The sequence below is a fragment of the Mobula hypostoma genome, chromosome 29, assembly GCF_963921235.1.
Source record: "Mobula hypostoma chromosome 29, sMobHyp1.1, whole genome shotgun sequence".
NCBI lineage: Eukaryota > Metazoa > Chordata > Chondrichthyes > Myliobatiformes > Myliobatidae > Mobula > Mobula hypostoma.
Genome location: NC_086125.1, coordinates 6,360,352 through 6,387,262, shown reverse-complemented (window position 1 = coordinate 6,387,262; position 26,911 = coordinate 6,360,352). Strand labels below are relative to the sequence as shown.

The 26,911-nt window shown below is 43.5% G+C and overlaps 1 protein-coding gene across 1 annotated transcript in view; it reads left to right on the top strand.

Annotated features, from left to right (window-relative positions):
• Positions 1–26,911, top strand: part of ppan (peter pan homolog) — a 105,070-nt gene that overhangs the window by 12,158 nt on the left and 66,001 nt on the right. The window contains exons 6-11 of the mRNA XM_063035650.1: positions 3,209–3,285; positions 4,319–4,426; positions 9,348–9,471; positions 14,457–14,535; positions 14,750–14,879; positions 22,414–22,586. Of these exons, the coding sequence (XP_062891720.1) occupies positions 3,209–3,285; positions 4,319–4,426; positions 9,348–9,471; positions 14,457–14,535; positions 14,750–14,879; positions 22,414–22,586 (691 nt within the window). The remainder of the gene's footprint in view (positions 1–3,208; positions 3,286–4,318; positions 4,427–9,347; positions 9,472–14,456; positions 14,536–14,749; positions 14,880–22,413; positions 22,587–26,911) is intronic.

The following is a 26,911-nucleotide window of genomic DNA, read 5'->3' as shown; positions in this document are numbered from 1 at the left end:
AAGCTTAGAAAATAAGAGTAAATGTTGTTAGCATTTTGGTTTTGATACGGGCATTGGGTGGTTTCCCACTGACGGGGCAACTGGAGATAAATGTGATAGTGCTGGTTTGGCATTTAGTAACTAGTTGGGTGATATACAGGTCAGTGCTGGAGCCTCCAACTGGTTAATGATTGGGGTGAAGGGACTAAGTGTAAATGCACTATTATTAATTATAAATTCAGTTCACCTGTGGGCTGTCTTTATCTCTGAGATGGATCTTCTCAACTGCAAAGGTGTTTTTGACAGTTAAATTTCCAGCTTCAGTTCTGGTGAATTCCTCGTCAGGGTGGCTGTGTGTTCTCTGATTGGGGTCCCTGATGTTTCAATGCACGTGATTCCCCCAGGAGCAGCTGCACCATTGTACCAATACCGTAACTCAAAATCATCCTGTACTACACGTTTCCAATCACCATTTTATTGAGTGTTGTATAAATGTATCGCTTGAGCAACATGACAATGTACGTCCTGTTCATCACGTCCAAGACAGAAAAGCTGCCCTTTGCTAGACCTCCGTGCTCAGTAGTTGGAGTACTCTCACCCTGACCACCCCCCTCCAGAAACCAGCTCTCTCAGCCCTTTAGTTTCTGCTGCCCCTCTAGATTTTCCATCCCCCACTTGCCTTCCCAGACTGGGCCGTACCAAAATGCTTATTCAAAATTTCCTTCACCATGTGGATTACCAGCTACCTTGAGATGCTGGGTGGTAAGGAGACATTAAGGTGTGTTGGACTCCATCAGAACAAGGGCGTGCCATACACCATTCCGACCTTCTCCCTGGCCTGTGATCAGTAGCTGGTTCCGCAGGGAGACCACGGGCTGCAGAAAGTCAAACAGTCCATGATCTGATATGTTAAGGTGCATGATTCTGGTAATATATGTAGAGTAAATGGCAGGAGCCTTAAGACCATTGGTGTACAGATTCCCTGTGGTATGAAGTGTTAGGTGATCCTGGCTGGGTGACTGTCCTTTGCTGGGGGCACATCCCCAGCCAGTCAAAGGAAGTAGGTAACGGACTGATGCAGTAGGATACCGTCCTGTACCTGTGGCTGAGTCTGAGGAGAGCCATTTTGTTTCCGCTGCCCTATGGCTGCATTATATCCCTACCCAGTTGTGGATCAAATGATTTGGACCGTGCTGTCGGATCTCTTGTATATTTTCTGATCTTTAGGGTTCTCAGGGAGTCAGGAATGATAAGCAGTCTTAATTCCAAGATTTCAGTTTATTTTAGAGCACAAACAAGCATACAAATATTAGGCAAACTGAATAAAGAGCTGAGAAACAATGCTGAGAGATGAATGCGAAGACAAGAGCATAAAAAAGCAAGGATGGCACTTCTGAAAAATCCATCACTTTTATAATAAGATAAAGAAAATTCCTTTGATAGCAATGAATTAGTTAATAGGCTACATAATTAAGACAGTTACATCACGTGGGTAATGTGGCAATACGTAGCCAATGAAAAATGGGAAAGGTGATAAACCATTAGTTTAGCTTCTATACCGCTTTCTGCCAATGAGTGGGGATGAACCATACATACTGTGAAAAATACACGAGTTTGTTAAAAGGTACAAATCTTGTATAAAGTATTATTAAAAGAAAAGGTGGGTTCCAACAATGCCTTTCTTCTACAGCAGTAGAGGAGCAGGTCTTGCAGCCAACAATGTCTGTGCTGGACACAACACTGAATTAAACGGAATCTTTTCCTTCTCTGTGTGATCCATGTCTCTCCATTCACCTACTATGTTCATGTATTCAGCTAAAGGTTACGTAAACACCACTTTCATATCTGCTTCTAGCATATGCTTTATACAAAAAGTGGCAGGACATACCAGGCACCTGCCACTCTGTGTAAAAAAAACAAAACACCTTACTCCACACATCTCCTTTAGACTCTCCCCTGCACCTCCACCACCACCTTAAATTCATGCCCTCTAGTATTGAGATTTTGACTGATACTACTACCCCATTCTGCACTTCTTACAATCTTGTAAGCTTCTGTCAGGTCTCCCCTCAGTTCCAGAGACAACAACACAAGATTGCCCAACTTCTCATATCCTTGAATCCCGACAGCATTGTGATGAACACAGAGTCTCTAGATGCTGGAAATCTAGAGCAACACATACAAAATGCTCAGCAAGTCGGGCTGCATCTGTGGAGGGGAATGAACAGTTGTGTTTTGGGCTGAGACTCTTCATCAGGACTGGAAAGGACCTAACCAGTTCTCCACCATGCTCCTAGACGGTGACATAAACACATTGTGATAAACTTCTTCTCATAGTCATAGTCAAACTTTATTAATCCCGGGGGAATTTGGTTTTCGTTACAGTTGCTCCATAAATAATAAATAGTAATAGAACCATAAATAGTAATATGTAAATTACGCCAGTAAATTATGAAATAAGTCCAGGACCAGCCTATTGGCTCAGGGTGTCTGACCCTCCAAGGGAGGAGTTGTAAAGTTTGATGGCCACAGGCAGGAATGATTTCCTATGACGCTCTGTGCTGCATCTCGGTGGAATGAGTCTCTGGCGGAATGTACTCCTGTGCCCACCCAGTACATTATGTAGTGGATGGGAGACATTGTCCAAGATGCATGCAACTTGGACAGCATCCTCTTTTCAGACACCACTGTCAGAGAGTCCAGTTCCATCCCCACAACATCACTGGCCTTACGAATGAGTTTGTTGATTCTGTTGGTGTCTGCTACCCTCAGCCTGCTGCCCCAGCACACAACAGCAAACATGATCGCACTGGCCACCACAGACTTGTAGAACATCCTCAGCATCGTCCAGCAGATGTTAAAGGACCTCAGTCTCCTCAGGAAATAGAGACAGCTCTGACCCTTCTTGTAGACAGCTTCAGTGTTCTTTGACCAGTCCAGTTTATTGTCAATTCGTATCCCCAGGTATTTGTAATCCTGCACCATGTCCACACTGACCCCCTGGATGGAAATAGGGGTCACTGGTACCTTAGCTCTCCTCAGGTCTACCACCAACTCCTTAGTCTTTTTCACATTAAGCTGCAGATAAGTCTGCTCACACCATGTGACAAAGCATCCTTTCCAAAGCGTCCACATGCTTCCTGTAATGGGACAAGCAGAACTGCACACAATACTCTCCGTGTTTGTTGGTGCCATGTCTTTTACGCTGATCTTCTGTGTCCACGTACAGGTTGGCCTAAATACCATCAAGCGCTGTGTCCTGATAAACTATGACCCCACCACACAGCTGATTGAAGTCCGGCACTAGTAAGTAAGGTCCCAGAGTCCACGGTGGGTTAGGAACGAGTGGGAAAGGGGGAGAAATGGCATTCTTCTTTGGAGTCCCTGGGAGGAGGTCAATACACAGTCCCAGAGCCGATCAGTCACTCTGATCCCAGTGACACAGTGGATTGGAGAAAAATAAGTGATGTGTGGGGTGTGGGAGGCGGTCGGTGATCCGGGGTTGTTCTGTTTGGCAGTGTGAAGGGTTGTTGGGTACTTGGTGATGCTGGGGGAGTGGGTGCAAGGATCATAACCAACTGGGTGAGTGGGTAAGTGATGGTGAGGCAGGTGGAATAGACCCTGGAGACGCCACTGATTTGGAGCACTCTAGCCACCCACCCTCAAATAATATGAACAATTTGGGGATCCGCACACTTCCGTGGAAATCTGGAAAACTCCTCAGCTCCACTTGGGCTGGATGGAGTTTTGGTGAGTCGGGGTGTACAGAAGTCAATGCTGAGTAAACCAAGCCAGGCTGAAGATCAGGCCTATTGGAGCCTCCTGCTGTCCCTGGGAACAGCTTCAAGGGGCTGAATGGCCTGCTGTCTCAACAGTCTCAATGGACTGAATGGCCTCATGGTTTCCAAGTGTAACAGTCTCAAGGGATTGAATGGCCTCTTGTCCCTGTGTAATGGTCTCAATGGGCTGAATGGCCTCCTGCTGTCCCTGTGTAATGGTCTCAATGGGCTGAATGGCCTCCTGCTATCCCTGTGTAATGGTCTCAATGGGCTGAATGGCCTCCTGGTGTCCCTGTGTAATGGGATGAATGGCCTCCTGTCCCTATGTAATGGTCTTAATGGGCTGAATGGCTGCCTGGTGTCCCTGTGTAACGCTCAAAGGATTGAATGGCCTCCTGGTGTCTCTGTGTAACAGTCTCAGTGGACTGAATGGCCTCCTGGTGTCTCTGTGTAACAGTCTCAGTGGACTGAATGGCCTCCTGGTGTCCCTGTGTAATGGGCTGAATGGCCTCCTGGTGTCCCTGGGTATTACTAAGGAATAACATGAGTCTCCTCTGCAGTTCCATCAAGGTGGTTCCTGTTGGGATGAGCAGGGGTATAAAGAAGCTGCTGCAGGAAAAGTTCCCCAACATGAGCAAGTTTGAAGACATCAGTGATCTGCTGATGAAGTAAGTCCCACCTTTGCATTCTGGCACCCATTTACCCAAAGCCAGTGGTTGTTACAGTCACATAGCAAAACAGCACAGAAACTGGCCCTTCGGTCCATCTGCTTTGTGCCAACCATGCTACCCTTCTAAACTAATCCCATGTGGCCAATATCCTTGTCCAACTGTCTTTAAATATTGTTATTGTACCTGCCTCTGGCACCTCGTTCCATTCACACACCGCCTTTTATGTGAAGAATTTGCTCCTCTGGTCTCTTTTCAGCCTTTCCCCTTTCACCTCAACCTAGATGCTTTAGTTTCTGATTCCCAGCCGTGCACAGAAAGTGAGACGATTCATGCTATCTGCACCCGTCGTACTTTTATACATCAGTATAAGTTCACCCATCAGTCTCGTAATCTCCGTGGAATAAGTCCTATCCTGCCTAATCTCCTTGTAACTCGGCCATGCTAAGATATTCCCCTTCTCACTCTTTCTAGCTTAATGGCTGCTTCCCTAGAAAGAGTGACCAAAACAACACTCAGTGCTCCCAAGTGTAGCCACCCCATCGTCTTATACACCTGAAACAACTGCTCATCTCTTCTACTCATTACCCTGACTTACGAAGGCTGGCATACAAAAAGCTTTCTTCACTAGCCAGCCTTTCTACCCATGACACCAACTGGCAGAGCCCTAATCACTAATCCCTAGACTATGACCACTTTGATCACTTTGCTCTAAAATGGACTTTGTTTTCTTTTAATCTAATTGTATTCTTTCTTGTAAAAATCGTGTTCAATTTATGTTTAATGTGTTTTCCTTGTGACCTGCATTTGTCTTCCTCACTCATCTTGAAAGTTAACCTTTAGACAATCCTGCACAAGGACCCCCAAGTTCAAAAGTTCATTTATTTATTATCAAAGTACACAACTTGGAAATATTCTTCTCCAGGTAGCCATGAAACCATGTAAGAATTTTTTAAAAAGCAGCATGATCATCAAGACCCCAAATCCCCCCTCCCAGCACAAAAGAATGAACAAAAACAGAACGGGCACATCGACCCCCCCCCCATCCCCCTCCCCACACAAAAAAGCAAGAAAGATTAGACAAAAAACACAATGTTAAAAAAAACTATAAGATTGGGAAAAAAATACTTTGTACCTCTATCATCAAAGTTGCTGGTGAACGCAGCAGGCCAAGCAGCATCTATAGGAAGAGGCGCAGTCGACGTTTCAGGCCGACGTTTCCTATAGATGCTGCTTGGCCTGCTGCGTTCACCAGCAACTTTGATGTATGTTGCTTGAATTTCCAGCATCTGCAGTATTCCTGTTGTCTTTGTACCTCTAATTTTTTTAATGTTCTCCCTATTTAGAAAAGTGTATGCATTTATTCCTTCTACCAAGGTGCATGACCATACACTTCCCTACATTATATTCCATCTGCTGCTTCTTTGCCCATTCTCCCAATCTGTCCAAGTCATTTTGCAGACTCCCTGCTTCCTCAACACTACCTGTCCCTGCATCTATCTTTGTATCCTCTACTACTTGTCCACGAAGCCATTAGTTCCATCGTCCGATATCACTGATGTATAACATGAAAAGAAGTGCTCCAAATACTGACCCCTGTGGAACACCGCTAGTCACTGGCAGCCAACCAGAATAGGCCCACTTTACTCTAACTCTTTGCTGCCACTCAGCCAATCTTCTATCCATGCTATACCTTCAGACTTTTCAACTTTCCAAGCAACTTCTCCTTAGTAATTGCAACTAAACTCACTCCTGCACCCTGGCACGCTCACATTTCTGGCATATTGCCAGTGTCTTCCACGGTGAAGACTGATGTAAAATACTTAATAATTTCATCAGCCATTTCTTTTTCCCCATTATTATTGCTTCAGCGTAATTTTCTGGCAGTCCAATATCCTCTCTTTGCCTCTCTTTTTATGTATCTGAAAAAACTTTTGGTAACCTCTTTGATATATTTGCCCATGTTACTTTAGTATTTCATCTTTTCACTGCTTATGTTTTTTTTTAGTAGCCTTCTGTTGGTTTTAAAAGCTTCCCAATCCTCTAATTTTCCACTAACATTTGCGATACTGAATGCTGTTTTTGACTTCCCTTGTCAGCCATATTTGCCTCGCTTTAGAATACTCCCTTTAGAATACTTCACCGTTGGGATGTATCTATCCAGCGTCTTCTGAATTGCCCCCTGAAACTCCAGCCATCGCTGTTCCCTGCTAGTGTCCCCTTCCAATCAACTTTGGCCAGCTCCTCCCTCATGCCTCTGTAATTCCCTTTACTCCACTGAAATACTGGTAATCCGATTTTTAGCTTCTGCTTCTGAACCTTCTATCATGTTGTGTTCCTTGTCTCTTGAGAGCTCCTTTATCTTCAAATCTGGGTTGTTACAATTCAGAATTGCTGTTCCCCTGGTGGACCCAACCACAGGTTTCTCTCAAAGCCAACTTGTGGGCATTCTTCAAATTCCCTCTCCTGGGATCCAGCACGGACCAACCAGCTCTTCCCAATCTACCCATGAGAATTGTAACATTCTCCTTATTACATGCCTTTTCTATTTCCCAGTGAAATTTATATCCCACATCCTGGCTTCTGTTCGGGAGCCTGTATACAACACTCAACAGGGTCTTTTTACCCTTGCAGTTTCTTAATTCTACCCACAAGGATTTTACATCTTCCGATTGTATGTCACTTTTTTCTAAAGATTTAATTTCGATTTTTACCAACAGAGGCACCCCACCTCCTCTGCCTACTTGCCTGTCCTGTTGATACAAGTGCATCCTTGCTCCCAATCATAATCTTCCTTCAGCCACAACTCAGTGATGCCCACAACGCCATACCTGCCAAGCTGTAACTGTGCCACAAGGTCATCTATCTCATTCCATATACTGTGTGCATTCAAATATAACACCTTTCTGTATTCATCGCCCTTTTCGATTTTGCCCCCATGTTACACTTCACCTCATCCCGTGGACAGCAATTTTGCCCTGTCGTCTGCCCGTCCATCCTCACAGATGTCATTTGATGCGGTCATTTCTCGGGGTGCGTCTGAGTGGGTTACACGGTCACCAAGTTGTGTTCTTTAACTGCTTGAGCTATGTGACTTTGCATTTCACATCCTCTCGTAAAAGCACTGTGAAAGATTGCCACATCCTTCTACCGCAGAGTTGAACTCTTTCCTTAGTTCATTCCTTTTCTGAAACCGCTGCAGTGGGGGTGATGGGGACAAATAGATTTACAACATTTAAAAGGTGGTTGGATAGGTACTGGGATAGGAAAGCCGAGTAATATGACCTGAGGAGGCAAATGGATAGTATCGATAAGCAAATTGGTTGTTACAGGCAAGGTTTCTGATTGGACTATACCGATTCAACTCACCTATTTGTACACATTTTCCGTACATTTATAAATTCAGGCTTCTATGCTGGTTTGATGCTCTTCGTTAATGAGTGTACATCCTTTTGTTGTGCACTCAGCCTTTTAAATATCAGAAACACAAGAGGTTCTGCAGATGCTGGGATGAAGTGTTGAGCAACACATACTCAAAATGCTAGAGGAACTCAGCAGGTGAGACGACATTTGTTGGGAATAAACAGTCAACGTTTTGGGCTGAGACCCTTCAGGACTGGAAAGGAAGGTGGCAATAGTTTGAATGCAAAGGTAGGAGGAGGGGAAGACATGCTGTTCTGTCTAGGTAGCCTCCAACCTGTGGCATGAGCATCGATTTCCCTAACTTCCATTAATGTCTCCCCCACTCCTGTTTGATTCAAAACTCGTATATTTTTCACAATGTGGTGTTTTTCTCCACCTGCTATATTTTCATTGGCTAAGTATTAGCACATGACTGTGTGTCTTAATTGGCCATTAATTATTTTAGGAATTTGGTCTTATCTGACATATTATCTCACCTGTACAGGGCCCTTGTGAGACCACACCTGGAGTACTGTGTGCAGTTTTGGTCTCCAAATTTGAGGAAGGACAGTCTTGCTATTGAGGGAGTGCAGCGTAGATTCACAAAGTTAATTCCTGGGATGGCGAGACTGTCATATGTCGAAAGATTGGAGCGACTGGGCTTGTATACTCTGGAATTTAGAAGGCTGAGAGGGGATCATATTGAAACATATAAGATTATTAAGGGATTGGACACGCTGGAGGCAGGAAGCATGTTCCCGCTGATGGGTGAGTCCAGAACCAGAGGCCACAGTTTAAGAATAAGGGGTAGGCCATGTAGAACGGAGTTGAGGAAAAACTTTTTCACCCAGAGAGTGGTGGATATATGGAATGCTCTGCCCCAGAAGGCTGTGGAGGCCAAGTCTCTGGATGCTTTCAAAAAAGAGATGGATAGAGCTCTTAAAGGTTGTGGAATCAAAGGTTATGGGGGTAAGGCAGGAACTGGATATTGATTGTGGATGATCAGCCATGATCACAGAGAATGGTGGTGCTGGCTCGAAGGACCGAATGGCCTACTCCTGCACCTGTTGTCTATTGTCTATAAAAGAGCCAGCTTTTGCAAAGGCAGCATCTTCTTTCTTTGTCTCTGTCTCTGTCTCTGCTTCTTTGGTTTGAAATGCTTTGTATCTGTTCCTTTGTTTAAACTTTAAAATAAATGATCAGGAAGCAACAAGTTTTCACTCATTCATGGAGTCCTTAAAGAACCCGGGGATCAGAAAAATCACCGAGATCCCACACCTGACTTGCTGAGTTCTTCAAGGATTATGTGTGTGTTACTCGGTTAATTATCAGAAAGCTCTCTTTACTAATGCGTGCACTATGCATGATAATAATGTATTGCGATGCCCCCACTTTCACACGTTGCCGGTAATAAAATTGAACTTTATGTTCGTATAACAGGACATGGTCACCCTATCTCACTGTCTCCCCACTTGTCCTGCATTGATTCTGCGTCAGTGATTTTTGTGTCCGTTTGCAGAGGAGCCAATCTGTCCGAAAGTGAAGCTGAGCAGGACGGAGAGCACAACATAACCGAGTTACCGCAGCCTTACGCAGGCCGGGGGAACATCAAAGCTCAGCAGAGCGCGATTCGGCTCACAGAGGTCAGTAGATCTTGCACACAAATGATCTTCTGGAAGAACTCAGTGGTTCGAGAAGCATTAATGGAAGAAGTGAAGTTATCCTAATCCAGGGCTTTCAGTGTGAAACATCGACAGTTCTTTCCTCTCACAGATGCTTTTCCACTGGCTGAGTTCTTCCAACACATTGTTTGCTGCTTCAATTCCAGCATCTGTAGCCTCGTGTGTCTGGATTTTGTACAGCCCTGGCGGAGCTCAGTTAGTGCTAGCGTCAGTGTTCTGCTCGGATGCAGCCAGTTTGTCCCACACTCATACCCTGCTGACATGGGTACGAAGCTCGATAGATTGTTCAGGAGCAGATTCCAGATTCTACGTTTCAATGCATGTCCTCTGGATTGGCAAAGGAATAAGGTGCAACTAGCAGAGGAATTATCCCCACTGCCTCTCCCCATCAGCGCACCACTACCCCTGCTGTGAGAGGTGTTGGAGACCACTGCCTGTTTTTTAAATAATACTTTTCAATAGATTTGTACAAACTCTTGTATTTTTCGTGCTCACTGGCAGAAAGCAGTATAGCAGCTAAACTAGCCATCCGTCGCTTTTCTCATTTTTCATTGGCTAAGTATTAACACATTACTCGCGGGACATAATTGTTTTAATTATGTAGCCTATTAACCAATTTATCTGTATCTAAGGAATTTCTCTTGTGGTAGGTTTTTCAGAGTGCTGTATTTATTTCTTTGTCTTACACTCCTTAGCATCAATTCCCCTCTCAGCATCGTTTCTCAGCTCTTTATTTAGTTTGCTTAGTATTTGTATATACTCTAAAATAAACTGAAATCTTGGAATTAAGAACACTCGCCCTTTCTGACTTCCGGAAGAACCCTAAGGATCAGAGATTAAATGGAGATCCAACAGAGGTGATCTCTCTTCCACAAAACTGTGTAATGATTTTCCAATTGATGAACACAGCATCCCCCCAAGGGCAGATGTCAAACCATCCCAATGAGGGTCTATGCTTTCTGTGTCTCTTTCCAATAGATATATTATTTTCGTAGTTTTCTAATCTGCTGAACCCTTTCCTGACTCCAGGGAGTTTTGGAAGATGCATTTGCTGTCTTTGCAGCCTTGTCTTTTAAGATACTAAAGAGCAGAGGATCAAGACTTGCCAGCCTTAAAGTTTGCCCATGTTTGGTTCCACCCTGCCTTTTGCTCCAAGCTATTTTAGTGCTAATTTGCTTTCAATAACAAATCTACAGACGGATACAAAATATTTATTCAAAGTGACTTCTGTTTTCTTACTTTCTATTACAAATTCCTCAGTCTCATTCTCTAACAGACAATCATTTGCCTTTGCTACTCACCTCCTCTGTATATACTATAGCTCTTCCTTTCTGTGTTTATATTTCTTAACTGCTTGTAATCTGTTTTCTCCTTTTTGTTGTTGTCTTTAGATACTTCTGAACCAATTCACCTCACTCTAGTCTGCTGTTAATCTTCATCGCATTTCCTTTCGTTTTGATGTCATGACCTCCTTATTTTACCAGCGCTTGTTTATTCTGTCATGGAGTCTCTGTTGAAAATTGTAAAATATCTCATTAAGTGGTCGCACCCACGCTGATCAAACATCTTCCTTTTTAATCCGCTCGGCTAGTCCACATTTATCTTGACTCCTTCATGCAGTAGTGCAATCACTTTTCAGCACCAGTGCTCACCGATCAGGATTCGATTCCTGCTGCTCTCTCCCCGTGACCGTGTGAGCTTACACCAGTTTCTTCCCACATTCCGAAGTCCTGCGGGTTAGGATCAGTCAGTTGTGGGCGTGCTGTGTTGGTGCTGGAAGCTTAGCCACTCTTGCAGGCTGTCCCCCAGCACAATCTTCTGACCATGTTGGTCATTAATATGAAGCAATACATTCTCACTGTTTGTTTCTATGTTAATCTGATAAATAAGGGTCATCTTTAACTTTTTCTTTGTGCAGGCTTCAATGATGCACTATTTGCAAATGCTGTCTGACTCACTTGGTAATGTTGGCCGCTCCTTTTCCAGTTCCCCCACTCTCTTTCAACTCGGTTTTAACACTCCCTTTTAATTTATCTGGTTCACAGGAAAATTTATTATTGAACTCATTAACATTTTTTAAAATAATGAATGAATGGGGTGTCGAGATAGTCTGGAGAATCAAGTCAGTCCAGCCCAACCGCAGTCCTGAACGGGCTGGATGATCAGAATTTTAGTGTCATTGACAACATGTGTGGAGCTACTACCTTCATCTTAAGTTTCTCACGAACGGACTGAGAGATGTTGTGTTATAATCGTTCTTCCCCCGGGGCATCCTTTATAATGAGACCATTAATTGATCCTGCTGTTATTTCTTTTTGGTTAAAGATACAGCACGGTAAGAGCCTGTCTGACCCAACGAGCCTTTGCCACCCTCTTACACCCATGTGACCATTAAACTACTAACTCGTACGCCTTTGGACTGTGAGAGGAAACCAGAGCACCCCGACGAAAGCTGTGTGTCACGGGGAGAGTGCTTGCTTTCTTTACAGACGGCAGTGGGAGTTGAACCCGGTTTTTCTGTTGCTGTCGGAGTGTTCTTATGTTACCATGCTTTACTTAGTCATTAAACTAGATTTGTTCCATCTGTATGAAAATTCAAGTCACCCACAATTATAGCAGTGTCTTTCTTTAAGGCCCAATTATTAATTTCTACCTTGTCCAACAGTGTTATCATTACAGAGTGTGTGGGTTACTCCGACTATTGACTCTCTTGCTATTTTGTTTTTGTATCCACCAAAGTGGCTTTGTATTTTCATCTTCTGAACCAAAGTTTCTCCCCAGTATACGACCTTTATCAACAGTACCAATCCACCTACATTTCCTTTCTGTCTAACCTTCAGAAATAACAAGAACTTCCTTCTCAGCAATGTGTCTGTAGTGACTACTAATACGCTTTCATTTCTGTTTGCCGTCAGCTTGAGTAAGTGATTGCACTTTGAGCCCTTAAAGAATTTGGCAAAATGCACAGAGAACAGAAGAGATTCTGCATTTGCTAGAAATCCAGATTAACACACACAAAATGCTGGAAGAACTCAGCAGGTCAGGTAGCATGTATGGAGAGGAACAAACAGTCAACCTTTCAGGTTGAAATCCTTCATCAGGACAGAAGGGTTCTGATGAAGTATTATTATTGACACACAGCGCAGAATAGGCTCTTTCAGCCACACCACCCAGAATTCCCCCAATTTAATCTTAGCCTAATCCTGGGACAATTTTTAATGACCAAATAGCCTACCAACTGGTACGTCTTTGGGTAGTGGGAGGAAACCCATGCAGTCGGGGGAGAACGTACAAACTCCATACAGGAAGCAGCAGGAATTGAACCTGGTTGTGGATACACCCTAACCCCGTTATACGAGGGGGATACGTTCCTCGAAGTTGACGCATAATGTGAATAATCATTTACATGGAGAAAATAGGGATGAGTTCCAGAGGGCTTCCTAAATATGTTTTGTCTGTAATTTATTCACATTTTCATACCAATATGACACAACAGCAGTACCACAAGACAAAATTTGTATTATATTTCATCCATTTAAGTTAATGTTCAATGTAATAAATCATAGAAAGTTAACATCCGAGGGTGTACAGTACTCACCAACAGCGGCAGATGTGTTCGCTCCGGGAGATGAGTGGTTGTTGTGGTGCTGGGCAGCTTTACATGGTTAAGGTGGATGGTTGTGGTCGTCAGGATCATATCAAGCACAGCAAGGGGTGAAGGAAGACTCACAGAAACTCTTAGAACTGCCGGCAGCAGAAGGTGACACCGATTTGAAAAAAAGTGGTGAGGGTTGTTTGCTTGGCAGCATTTTGTTTTTCAGCATAAATTTGCTTGTAGGGAAGAAGGGTTGAGGGCAGGGAACGACTGAAATGCTGACTCCGATCTAAACTTGGGTCCATGTCCATCGCCACTTGTGCCAAGTGTTCCCACTTCCACCATTCCCTCACCATTGGTAAACTCCAGGGACTTTCAAAACTGTTTGTTGCTTGCAGCATCTGAGAGATAGTACACCATAAAAAAAAATACGCACACCTTGAATGTAGATCACACCTTGGTCGAGTGGTTGAATCAGTGATGTTGTGTTAGGCAGCAGGAAATGCACTGTTATGTTAGGATGAATCCTGTCCAAATGTTTAGGATGGCTGGCGCATTGTCAAGCAACAAAAGAACTTTAAAGGCAAGAATCTGTTCCCGGCAGTAGTGTCCCAGTGCTGTTTATAATTTGCAACTTTTTTTCAAGTGTTAAACCGGTTCTCTGCCGCTCGGCTGATGGCCCAGCACATGACATTGGACGCTTAGGAGGCATAGTTAAATATTTCAAGCACAAAATCACTGCACCGTAGGTAAAACTAACAAAAGTTTAAGAGCTCAAGATCACGCATCCACACCTTCTCAAAACCAGCGCAAGAGTGGCGGGAGTGAGATTGTGAGGCGCACGCACCTGACTTGTATTGGCAGAAAAGCGGCGCTTCTCATCCCAACAGTGAGACGGTGAGGTGTGTGCACGTGACTTGTATTGGCGGGAAAGCAGTGCTCCTCGCATAACTGTGAGTTTTGGATGCACATAAGGAGATGTTGGTAGAAATAGATTCCTCGCATAACTGTGAATCTGCATTGACTGAAGATGCATATAATGAGGATTGGGTGTACTGTAAAGTGTTGTGCTAACCACTACACTACCATGCTGTCCTAATCAAACATAGTCAAACATTCATGGTGAATGCTTAAAGGTTAGGAGGAGTAGAGGTCCAATTGGAACTTCAGGACTACATACAAAAATGGTTAAAAAATCAGAGAGTAAGATCCTTGCATTCCAATCTAGTAGTTTTCTGCGGTCTCAGAATTCAGTGATGCACCCTTGCATACCCACGGTATCTCTCCAAGGAGTTTCAGTTGTGGAGGTATCACTGCTAATCCGTGTGTCTGTTTGATTCTCTTCTCATAGATTGGTCCCCGCTTAACCCTGGAGTTGGTGAAGATTGAGGAGGGGATGTGCGGTGGAGAAGTGATGTACCATTCATTTGGTGAGTACCAGTGACAGAACTCCACCTGCCACCTGCCGTTGGAGATGACACCTTTGGAAATGTTTCAAAAGACTTGCAGCGAAATCAGGCAACTAAGTAATGGGTGCTTTGGACATCATTGTCAAGATCAAAGACGAGAAAGAATAAATTGTGATTTTTGTGAACATCTAAGTATTTGGGAATGGTAGTGAATGTGCTCGATCTTATATTGCAGTTGAAAAGTCAGAGGAGGAAATCCAGCAGCTGCTTCAACATAAAGAGAAGCGACAGAAACTGAAGGAGGAGAGAAAGAAAAAACAAGAGGAAAACATTCGGCTCAAGAAGAAGGAGCGCGAGCTGCACAAGTAAGTGTGATAACGTGCGTGCATCTTCACCGCTGTTGCTCAGCCAGGGATCGGGGGGCAACAGTGCAAGTTCGTGGCTGTCAACCTCTCTGAAGGTCTATCCTGGTCCAAGCATATTGATACAATTACAAAGAAGACACACCAACGCTTATACAGTATTTCATTTGGAGTTTGAGGAGATTTGGTATGTCACCAAGGACTCAGTTCAATAAAGTTCAAAGTACATATAGACCACCATAGACAACCTTGGGATTCATTTTCCTGTGGGCCCACTCAGCAAATCTGTAGAATAGTAACTATAACAGGATCAATGTAAGATCAACCTGAATGCAGAAAACTATCAACAAAGACTCAAACAACTTTCTACAGGTATACCAGCAAGAGCATGCTGTCTGGTTGCATAACCAAACCATCAGCACTACTTCACTGTTATATAGGACATGGAACATCACAGAACAGTGCAGGCCTCCCAGCCCACAATGTTTTTTCCCCCTTTTTTAAAAAAAATTTTTATTTATTACTAACAAACAAATGAACAAAAAAAAACACAGCACATCCACGAAAACCACAACCATAGCAAAATCAAATTAAATATTGAGCAGCAAAAGGGAGAAAAATATAAACATACACAGCACCAAAAAACCCTCAGTCCTCACCCCGTAAGAAAGTCCAATACAGGGCCCCATATCCTTTCAAAGATGTCCCCTCTGTCCTCATTACATAGTTTCAGTCTGTCCAAATGTAAAGTATTTGCCAGTTCTCTCAGCCACAGATCGTACGTAGGCACAGAGTCCATTTTCCACATTTGCAGGATTAACTTCTTAGCAATCACCATGCCAAACAATACAGCCTTTTTTTCATACACATTGGCTGAAGAGAGGGAACTTGTTGCTCCAAGGATGGCTATGAGCAGGTCTGGTTCCCACCGCTTCCCAAAAGCCTCAGAGAAACAGTGAAAAATACTTTTCCAGTTGGCATAAAGCTTACAACATGACCAGAATGAATGTGACAAGTTACTAGTCACAGATTTACATCTATTACAAACTGGTGAAACATCAGGGTAGAAACTGTGCAGCTTTTCTTTGGAATAATGGAGTCTATGTAATGTTTTAAACTGTATAAGTCTGTGTCTGACGTTGAGCGAACAATCATGTATACTCTTTAAACACTCATCCCAGACCTCCTCTGTCAGTTCTATACCCAATTCATCCACCCATACCTGTTTAAACCCTGCAGTATTCACCCGAGCTCCATTATGTAGGATCTGATAAAAATAGGATACCGCGCTATGAGGAACAGGATCAAATTTATTTATTGCCTCCAGGGACTCGTGTTTGTCTAAAAACCTAGAAGTTAGGTGTATATTTCCTAACAATCTCGAATGTGTAATTATCTAAAAAAAACGCAAGATGCAGGGATATTGTAAACTGCTTGTAACTGCTCTAATGAGGCAGTTTCCATTAATATATAGGTCACCTACACTACAGATGCCTCTCTGTTTCCAGGTAGAAAAAATGGTATCATTCAGGCCAGGCAAAAAGGAATGATTGTCACAGATCAGAGTGTCAATATAAGTTTTTGGGGCCTTAATGTGTAGTTGAATCTGCTTCCAAATTCTTACAGTGCTGCCAACCAAGAAGCTGTTACTAAAATATGACTTATTACCTGCAGTGGGGCTGTTAAGGAGAGCTGGTAAGGAAGTCTTCTTACAAAGCATTCGCTCTATGAGTAACCATGCTGGGCCCGAGTCTGAGGTAGAGGGTGGGCCTTTTTTCCACCATGCAAGAATGGATAGGTGGGCAGCCCAGTAATACGTTTTAACGTCCGGTAGGGCAAAACCACCTGCTTCCTTGGGTTTTGACAAGTGTTTTTTGGTAATTCTAATGGCTTTATAATTCTGAATGAAGGGTATAATAATTGAATGCATTTGCTTAAAATATGACAGAGGAATAAAACATGGAATTGGCTGGAAAAGATGAAGAAATCGTGGCAGTACAATCATCTTCATTGCGTTAACCCCACCAAAAAAATTGGAAGGGTTTTCCCAAAGTCAATACTGCGTTTAACCTGCTCAACTTTATTTCGCCAGTTCACTTGCAAAAGATCATCTGGGTTTTTTGTAATAGTCACACCAATATAGGAAATATTATCATGTTATTTTAAAGAGAATGGACTGTCAATACGCCGTATTAACCACTGCAGTAACTGGCATTAGTTCACTCTTATCCCAATTAATAGAGAAACCTGAGAAACTGCCAAAATTATTAATTAGAGTCAGAAGGGCGGGTATTGATGTTTGTGGGCTGGAGATATATAAAAGGACATCGTCAGCGCATAACGAAAGGTGATGTTTATGTCCCAGCATATCAATGGAAGATATCAAAGGGTCCTGTCTGATGCTAACAGCCAGTGGCTCAATGATAACTGCAAACAAAAACGGAGAAGGGGGCAGCCTTGGCGAATCCCACGATGAATTGCAAAAGGGGAGGAAATATTCTGATTAGTGATAATTGAAGCAGATGGGTGTGAATAAATTATCTCAATCCATTTAATGAAGGATAGTCCAAATCCAAATTTCTTAAGTGCAAACATCATATGTGGCCATTCCACTTGGTCAAACGCACGTTGCACATCTAATGAGATAACTACAGCCTCTTCTGCATGAAATTAAAGTACATATGTCTACCTGGCATAAAGCCAGTTTGATCTGGATGAATAATAGAACAAATGCGTTCTTTTAACCTATTGAAACCAAGAATTTTAGTTTCGAAGGGCAGCAGCGAAATGGGGAGATATGATGAAACCAACTCAGGATCACGGCCTGGTTTTGGAATAGACATAGTCATACTTTATTGATCCCGGGGGAAATTGGTTTTCGTTACAGTTGCACCATAAATAATAAATAGTAATAGAACCAGAAATAGTTAAATAGTAATATGTAAATTATGCCAGTAAATTATGAAATAAGTCCAGGACCAGCCTATCAGCTCAGGGTGTCTGACCCTCCAAGGGAGGAGTTATAAAGGAGCTACAGGCAGGAATGACTTCCTATGATGCTCTGTGTTACATCTCGGTGGAATGAGTCTCTGGCTGAATGTACTCCTGTGCCCACCGAGTACATTATGTAGTGGATGGGAGACATAGACCAAGATGGCATGCAACTTGGACAGCATCCTTTTTTCAGACACCACCGTGAGAGAGTCCAGTTCCATCCCCACAACATCACTGGCCTTACGAATGAGTTTGTTGATCCTGTTGGTGTCTGCTACCCTCAGCCTGCTGCCCCAGCACACAACAGCAAACATGATAGCACTGGCCACCACAGACTCGTAGAACATCCTCAGCATCATCGGCAGATGTCAAAGGACCTCAATCTCCTCAGGAAATAGGGAGACATTGGCTTTACATAAAGTGGGTGGCAGTCTGGAAGCTAACCTAGAGTGATTCAACATTCGTAAGAGCAGAAGCGACAATTTTGGACTAAATACTTTGATGAATTCCATGCTAAAACCATCCAGACCCGCTGCCTTATTATTAGGGAGGGAGGAGATGACCTTCTTGATCTCATCTAGGCTTATATCAGCATCAAGTATATTTACTGAATCTGTTGACAGTGTGGGCAGATTCAGATGATCAAAAAATGCTTCCATTGCTTTAATGTCCGGACTGCCTTGTGATTGGTAAACGTTAGCATAGAACTCCGCAAAACACTTATTAATTTTTACTGGGTCCGTCAAAAAAAAGCCATCTTTCGCCTTTATACGATATATGGCCCTGGAGGCCTGCATCTGTCTTAACTGACAGGCTAATAACTTATGGGGCTTTTCACCAAGCTCATAATACCTCTGTCTGACTTGTGTAAGTAGCTTTGAGACACTCTTGGACATTATAGAATTATACTCATACTGTAAGGCTGTAATCTTATTAAGTAATTCTGCTTCATGGTTTATTTTGTAAGAAGCTTCCGGATTTGCCAACTGATCATCTATTTCAGTTAACCTTTTCTTGAATCTTTTTCCACTGTCTCATATGCTATTATGCAACCTCTAATAACCACCTTCATGGCCTCCTAAAGAGTGGAGTCATCAACATTGCCCACATCATTGGTGCTTAAGTATAGATCTATCTTATCTGAAAGATAAGAGCAAAAATCCTTATCCTTTAGCAAAGCATTATTTAAACGCCAACTATATTCACCTCTTTTGTGGTTCAATTTTAAGTATAAGGGAGACAGGAGTGTGATCCGATATAAGTATATTATGGTAAGGAACAGAAAATAATCAATCCTAGAGTAGGATTTGTGTACTGTGGAAAAATATGAAAAATCCTTTTAACCCATTGGCCTCCAAATATCCACTATGTTATACGATTGCATGAGATTATTAAGTGTTACACTTTTTAAGTGAACAAACTTGGGGACGTCTATCTAGGAGGGAGTCTAAGATGCAATTGAAGTCTCCACCTTCAATTATGTTAGACAGATTAGGCATGGCCTTAAAGAGGTTCTGAAAAAAACTGGATCATCAAAGTTGGGCCCGTACACATTCACTAGTGTCAATGGTATAGAATTTAATATTCCACTTATTACATAACTGCCCCTCTGGTCAGCGATAGTTTGTGGGTGAATAAACAATATTTTTTTTATTAGGATTGCAACACCTCTAGCTTTTGTACTAAAATTCAAGTGGTAGACTTGAAATGCCCAGGAGGGACAAAGCACTTTCGCTGCTGTTTTCTTAATGTGTGTTTCTTGGAGAAAACAAATAACAGCTTTGAGTGTACAGAGATGTGCATGCACCTTCCCTCTCTTCAGTGGACTATTCATCCCCCGTACATTCTAGCTGACAAGCTTAATCTCACCAGTGCTGTGCATATGCGAATTAGATGTCATGTCTGCTGTTTAACAAAAACAAATGCTATATGGTCGTGGCGTAAAACAAACAGTAACTCGAACAAACAGATGTGCTGTAACAATCCCTTGAGAAACACAAAAAGCCCTCCCAAAAATAAAAACACACCAGGAGTAGTACTTCCATGCCCCTAACCTAGAGTCAAAGCTATATCCAAGAGCCAACACTTGGCCTAACTACCCATTACTCACTAAACACGGGAGAAACACCTCTTCACAAATACACTATGAAATGTAAAAGTAAACAATAACAATCAGTCCTCACCCACATCTTAGCGTGGGCTTATTTTTCAGTTCCTCATGCGCTGAACATAACAAACAGTCTCCAGATGGAGCTGCTATCGATCAACGACAAATCCAATAACCCAGCGTTAATCCATTTTTAGGTTTATATGGTGTCCGAATGCCAATCTTTAACTTCGCGGCTCAGGAACTCCTCCGCTATGGCTGCAGTGCTGAATGTACGGGTGGTATTGTTAACTGTAACCACAAACCTCGCCGGAAACCGGAATCCACACCTAATTTTCCTGGCTTTGCACTTCTCCTTAATGTGCTGAAAATCCTGACGTTCCCTCATGGTAGCCGAGGTTAAATCCGGGTAAATGAACACCGGACGCCTGTCATATAGCAGCGGAGCTCTCTCCCTGGACAACCGTAGCACCAGCTCTTTCACCTGGTAGCGGTGTAGCCTCGCATTCATCTTGGCCTGCCATTTTTAGCAGGTGCTAGGCTCCGGTGGGCACGGCCCACTTCAATCAGCTGGTGAAAATGTTCTTCCCCCAGCAACGTGGCTACAAATTCCGTTGGCTTATTGTTTTCGGCTTTCTCCTGAACCGAGATAATGCGAATGTTTTGACGGCGAGACCGAGCTTCAAGGTCATCCACCTTAGCCTGTAGCTGCGTGTTTTGGGATATTAGGCTATCAAGCCGCCTCTCCAACTCTTCGATTCGCCTCTCATACGATTTGGCGGCATCCTCCATTAAAGAAACACGCTTACTGATTTTGGCTAGAGCCGCTGTTAGGTTCATGATTGACTTATTATGCTCTGCATGTCTCCCGTCTACCAAACTGTACAGTTTGTTTACCGCCACAAGGACTTCTCAATGGTGGTTGAGACCGGGGCACCAGCAGCATTAGCTTTAGTTTCTCCTGGGCCCGCTAGCTTCGCGGAGCCCTCGCCAGAATCTTCTTCTCTTGCGCCCCTTTCTTGTTTTTTTTCGCTTTACCTGGCTTTGTCATTTCGTTCAGCCTGTTACAGCTCACTTCAGTCACTTAAAAAATAAGAACTAGCTGCTATTTGGGTGAGGCAAAAGGTGAAGGTAGGCGCAGCTCCCGGGACACACGTCTACTCCATACCAAGACCCCACGTAATCCCTCAGCCCACAATGTTGTGCCAACTTTATAGCTTACTCTAGGGTTAATCTAACCGTTCCCTCCTACGTATCTCCATTTTCCTAACATTCATGTGCCTATCAATGAGTCTCTAAATATCCCTAATGTATCTGCCTCTACCACCACACCCAACAGTATGTTCACGCACCCACCACTCTCTGTATAAAATTCTATCTCTGACATTCTTCCCCCCATACGTTTCACCAGTCACCTTACAATTATGCCCCCTGGTTAGCTATCTCCATCCTGGGAAAAATATCTCTAGATATCTAGATCTGTGCCTCGTATCTTATACACCTGTCAAGTAACCTCATCTCTTTCACTCCAAAGGGAAAAGCCTTAGTTCAGTCAACCTTTCCTCATAAGACATGCTCTCTAATCCAGTCAGCAACCTGGCAAATCTCCTCTGTCCACCCTCCGAAGCCTCCTTGTCCTGCTTGCGCCAACCATTCAGGGCCCCAAACAGTCCTTCCAGGTGAGGCAACACTTCACCTGTGAGTCGACTGGGGTGATATACTGCGTCCGGTGCTCCCGATGTGGCCTTTTATATATTGGCGAGACCCGATGCAGACTGGGAGACCGCTTTGCTTAACACCTACGCTCTGTCCGCCAGAGAAAGCAAGATCTCCCAGTGGCCACACATTTTAATTCCACATCCTATTCCCATTCTGACATGTCTATCCACGGCCTCCTCTACTGTAAAGATGAAGCCACACTCAGGTTGGAGGAACAACACCTTATATTCCGTCTGGGTAGCCTCCAACCTGATGGCATGAACATCAACTTCTCTAACTTCCGATAAGGCCCTACCTCCCCCTCGTACCCCATCCGTTACTCATTTTTATGCACACATTCTTTCTCTCACTCTCCTTTTTCTCCCTCTGTCCCTCTGAATATACCTCTTGCCCATCCTCTGGGTCCCCCCCCCCCCTTGTCTTTCTTCCCGGACCTCCTGCCCCATGATCCTCTCGTATCCCCTTTTGCCTATCACCTGTCCAGCTCTTGGCTCCATCCCTCCCCCTCCTGTCTTCTCCTATCATTTTGGATCTCCCCTCCCCCTCCAACTTTCAAATCCCTTACTCACTCTTCCTTCAGTTAGTCCTGACGAAGGGTCTCGGCCTGAAATGTCGACTGCACCTCTTCCTACAGATGCTGCTTGGCCTGCTGCGTTCACCAGCAACTTTGATGTGTGTTGGTTGATTTAATTTAATTTGTTTTTTTTTTCATTCCAGGAAGAAGAGTCTGGAAGGAATTAGGAGGAAGGAGCTTCAAGTAGGTGAGGCTGAAGGAGACAGTGAGGTTGAAGACCCAGGTACAGGGGAGAACCAGGGTCAAAGCGATGAGTCTGAGGAAGAATCGGACCGGGAGCATTACAGACAAGAAGTTGGAGTTGAGCCAGATGATGGTAACTGTCATATTTCATTCTGGGCCATTCAGTGCCTTGAGCCTGTTTTGCCTCTCAGTAAGAAAGATCTGTAACCTCACCCCATGTATACAAGTGCTGAAATCACTTTGTACTTTGGTGCTGCAATATCTGTCTTATCTCTATTTCCTGTACTTTCATCAAATTTGTTTTAACCAAATGTTTTGATAATGTCAGGTTTATAATAAGCATAAGTGTTAATCACAAACAGCTTCATTTACAGCTGGTGGAAGAGCTTACAACTCCTAGCGCCCTGTTACCTTCTGTCGAGAATTGTAACTCCATTACAGGTCCTACCCAGGTTACAACTAGAGGCCATACGGGTGTTTGGGAGATTGGCAGGAAGCTTTTGCTGGCTGCTGCAGAGCTTTGGACTTCCTCTGCTGCCTGGATGCTCAGTTCACAGTGGAAATTCCGACTTGAAAATTGCTTGGATTCTCAGGAACAAACTTGTATTAGATGAGCTACATAATGATCAGCTGTCACATTGTGGCAGTGTATGGGGAGACTGGTGAAAGGAGGCTGGTCTGTAGAGGGGTGATAACACTTCTCCTTTGAGAGGACTACTGGTGAAATGAATACATCCATTTTGATTTGCTTTCTGAGAAGCACTCTTTATGGGTTTTTTTCTTTGTGCCATGCTCTGCCAGAGCCTCGGGGACCACTTTTCAAGTGGTTGTCTTGGAGGAAAGATTCTGTGAGTGGACCCCCACTCCTTCTCACAGCGCAGTTTTTTTTTTACGAGGCTGAGTTGCGAGCTCGACACTCAACCTGGCATGGATGGAAAGCGTGCCCGGGAGCGGCCCGACTGGATTCAAACTCGGGAGCCTTCGCTCCGGACTCTGGGCGCTGATGTTATTGTGCCACCAGCCGGCCCTTTATGGGGGTAAATAAGTAAATAATCTGTGGTATGTCAAAATTTGCACAAGCAGGTCCAAGTTTGTTAGGCAGTTCCTGCATCCACCCCTGCAAAGCTGACTCAAAAGATCTGCTTTGACATTTCTCCAATAACAACACTCAAATTACGTTTATTAGGAATGAATTCCTTAGAGAATTAAAGTAGAATTATTGCAGTATGCTTCGCTTAAAGATCATGCAACAAGTTCTGATATGTTCACACAATCACCTTACTTGTTCCCAATCATTTAAACAAAGTCAGAAGGTTCTTTAGGGAAGTCAGGACAATTTCTCTGCAGTACCTGGTGTATTGGCAGAATGCGCTAGCAGGGATGACAGTAGAACAGCAACGGCTGGAATTTCTGGAAGCAATTCGAAAGGTACAGGATAGATTCATCCCAAGGAGAAAGTGTATTCTAAAGGCAGGATGATGCAACCGTGGCTGACAAGAGAAGTCAAAGCCAACCTAAAAGCCAAAGAGAAATCATATAATCGAGCAAAAGTTAGTGGGAAGTTAAAGGATTGGGAAGCTTTTAGAAACTAACCAATGGCAACTAAATAAGTCGTAAAGAAGGAAAAGTTGGAATATGAAGGTAAGCTAGGCATTAGTAAAGAGGATACCAGGAGTTTCTTCAGGTATATAAAGTGTAAAAGAGAGGCAAGAGTAGATATTGGGCCACTGGAAAATGATACCGAAGAGGTAGTAATGGGGGCAGGGAAATGACGGATGAACTGAATAAGTATTTTGCATTGTCTTCCTTGTGGAAGACACTTAGCAGTATGCTGGAAATTCGAGAGTTTCAGGGGCAAAAGTGAGTGAAGTTGCCATTACTAGGGAGAAGGTGCTTGGGGAACTAAAAGGTGTGAAGGGAGATAAGTCACTTGAACCAGATAGTGTGCGCCCCAGGGTTCTGCAAGAGGTGGCTAAAGAGCTTGTGGAGGGATTAGTAATGATCTTTCAAGAATTGCTAGATTCTGGAATGGTTCCTGAGGACTGTAAAATTGCAAATCTCATTCCACTCTTCAAGAAGGGAGAGAGGCAGAAGAAAAAGAATTATAGGCTAGTTAGTTTAACCTCTGGTTGGGAAGATGTTGGAGTTGATTGTTAAGGATGTGGTTTCTTGGAGGCACATGATAAAATAGGCCATAGTCAGCATGGTTTCCTCAAGGGAGAATCTTGCCAAACAAATCTTTTGGAATTCTTTGAAGAAATAACAAACAGGATAGACAAGGAAGAATCGGTGTATGCTGTGTACTTGGATTTTCAGAAGGCCTTTGGCAAGGTGTCACACATGAGACTGCTTAACGAACTACGAACCTTGGTATTACAGGGAGGATTCCAGCATGAATAAAGCAGTTTCTGATTAGCAGGAAGCAAAGAGTGGGAATAAAGGGAGCCTTTTCTGGCTGGCTGCCAGTAACTAGTGGTGTTCCTCAGGGGTATGTAGCAGGACAGTTCTTTTTACGTTGTACATCTATGATTTAGACGACAGAATTGACGGCTCTGAGGCCATGTTTGCAGACAATACGGATATAGTTGGAGTGGCAGATAGTGTTGAGGAAGCAGAGAGGCTACAGAAGGATTTAGATGACGAGAATGGCAAAGAAGTGGCAGGTGGAATACAGTGTTGGGAATTGTTGTGCACTTTGGTAGAAGAAACAAAAGCATAAAGTTTTATCTTAAATGACGAGAAAATTCAAAAATCTGAGGTACAAAGTGACTTGGGAGTCTTAGTACAGGATTCCGTAAAGGTTAATTTGCAGGTTTGAGGAACGCAAATGTGATGTTAGCATTCGTTTCAAGAGGACTAGAATATGAAAGCAAAGTTGGAATTTTGAAGCTTATGTAGTAAAAATGGACGTGCTGACATTGGAGAGGGTTTAAAAGAAGTTCGTGAAAATGATTCTGGGATTGAAAGACTTATGAGGAGCGTTTGATGGCTCTGGGCCTGTACTTACTGGAATTTAAATGTTTGGGGTTTCTCATTGAACCCTACCAAATCTTGAAAGGTCTCGATAGGTGGATGTGGGGAGGATGTTTCCTATGGTGAGGGAATCTTAGACCAGAGGACACAACCTCAGAATAGAGGGGGGTCCGTCTTGAACGGAGATGGGGAGGAATTTCTTTAGCCAATGACTGGTGAATCTGTGGCATTCGTTACCACAGGTAGCTGTGGAGGCCAAGTCATTGGGTATATTTAAGGCATGGGTTGACTGGTTTTTGATTAGTCAGGGCATGAAGGGATACAGGGAAAAGGTAGGAGATTGGCGCTGAGGGGGAAATGGATCAGCCATGATGAAATGGCGGAGCAGACTCGATGGGCCAAAAGGCCTAATTCTGCTCCTATATCTTATAGTATTCTAAGCCAACAATAATTCTGGCCCTGAACTTAAGGAAACTTAGCTCATTTTAAATACACATGCTCTGACATTCTTGCTTGAATCAATTATGGATGAACGTGTGATGTCTGAAATACACAGCTACAAGATATGTCCAAATTCAGAAGGGTATGCTGTAAAATAACAGTTTGCTAGTCCTTTCAGAAATACAGAGAAATGCCAAAAATGTAATGTCCCAGAACCACCTCTGAATAAACTCTCAGCAGATTAGTGATTAATTTGTGCAGTGTGTACTTGATATTGTGTGTTCCAGAGCAGCTGAACAACATGGGAAGAGCAATTTTAAATTACCTTGTGGGAAGCTCACAAGCAATAACAGCTTTAAATTTGAGCTGATTTTCCTGACTGGAGAGTTAGCAACAGTATCTTCCATTTATGTAGCACATTTAAAATCTCACAATATTCCAAAGCACAGAGACAGATAGAACATAGAAGAGTACAACACGGGAACAGGCCCTTCAGCCGAATCAGATAAAAAGTAATCAAAAACACCCACACACTAATCCCTCCTACCCACACATTGTCCATATCCCTCCATCTTCCTCACATTCATGTCTCTTAAAAGCCTCTAACGTAGTTTCCTCCACCGCCGTACTGGGCACTGCATTCCAGGCATCCACCGCTCTGAGTGGAAAAAAAACCTAACCCTCACATCTTCTTTGAACCTAACCTCTCTTACTTTCATTTTGACATTTCAACCCTGGGAAACAGATGCTCCCTGTCCACTCTATCTGTGTCTCTCATAATCTGATAAACCTCTATCAGAACTGCCCCCAGCCTCTGCCACTCCAGAGAAAACAACCCAAGTTTGTCCTGCCTCTCGTGATGGCCCATGCCCTCTAAACCAGGCAGCATCTTGATAACACAAACACGAGGCATTCCTGTCCTGACGAAGGGTCTCGGCCCGAAACGTCGACTGTACCTCTTCCTATAGATGCTGCCTGGCCTGCTGCGTTCACCAGCAACTTTGATGTGTGTTGCATCTTGAGAAACCTCTTCTGCACTTTCTC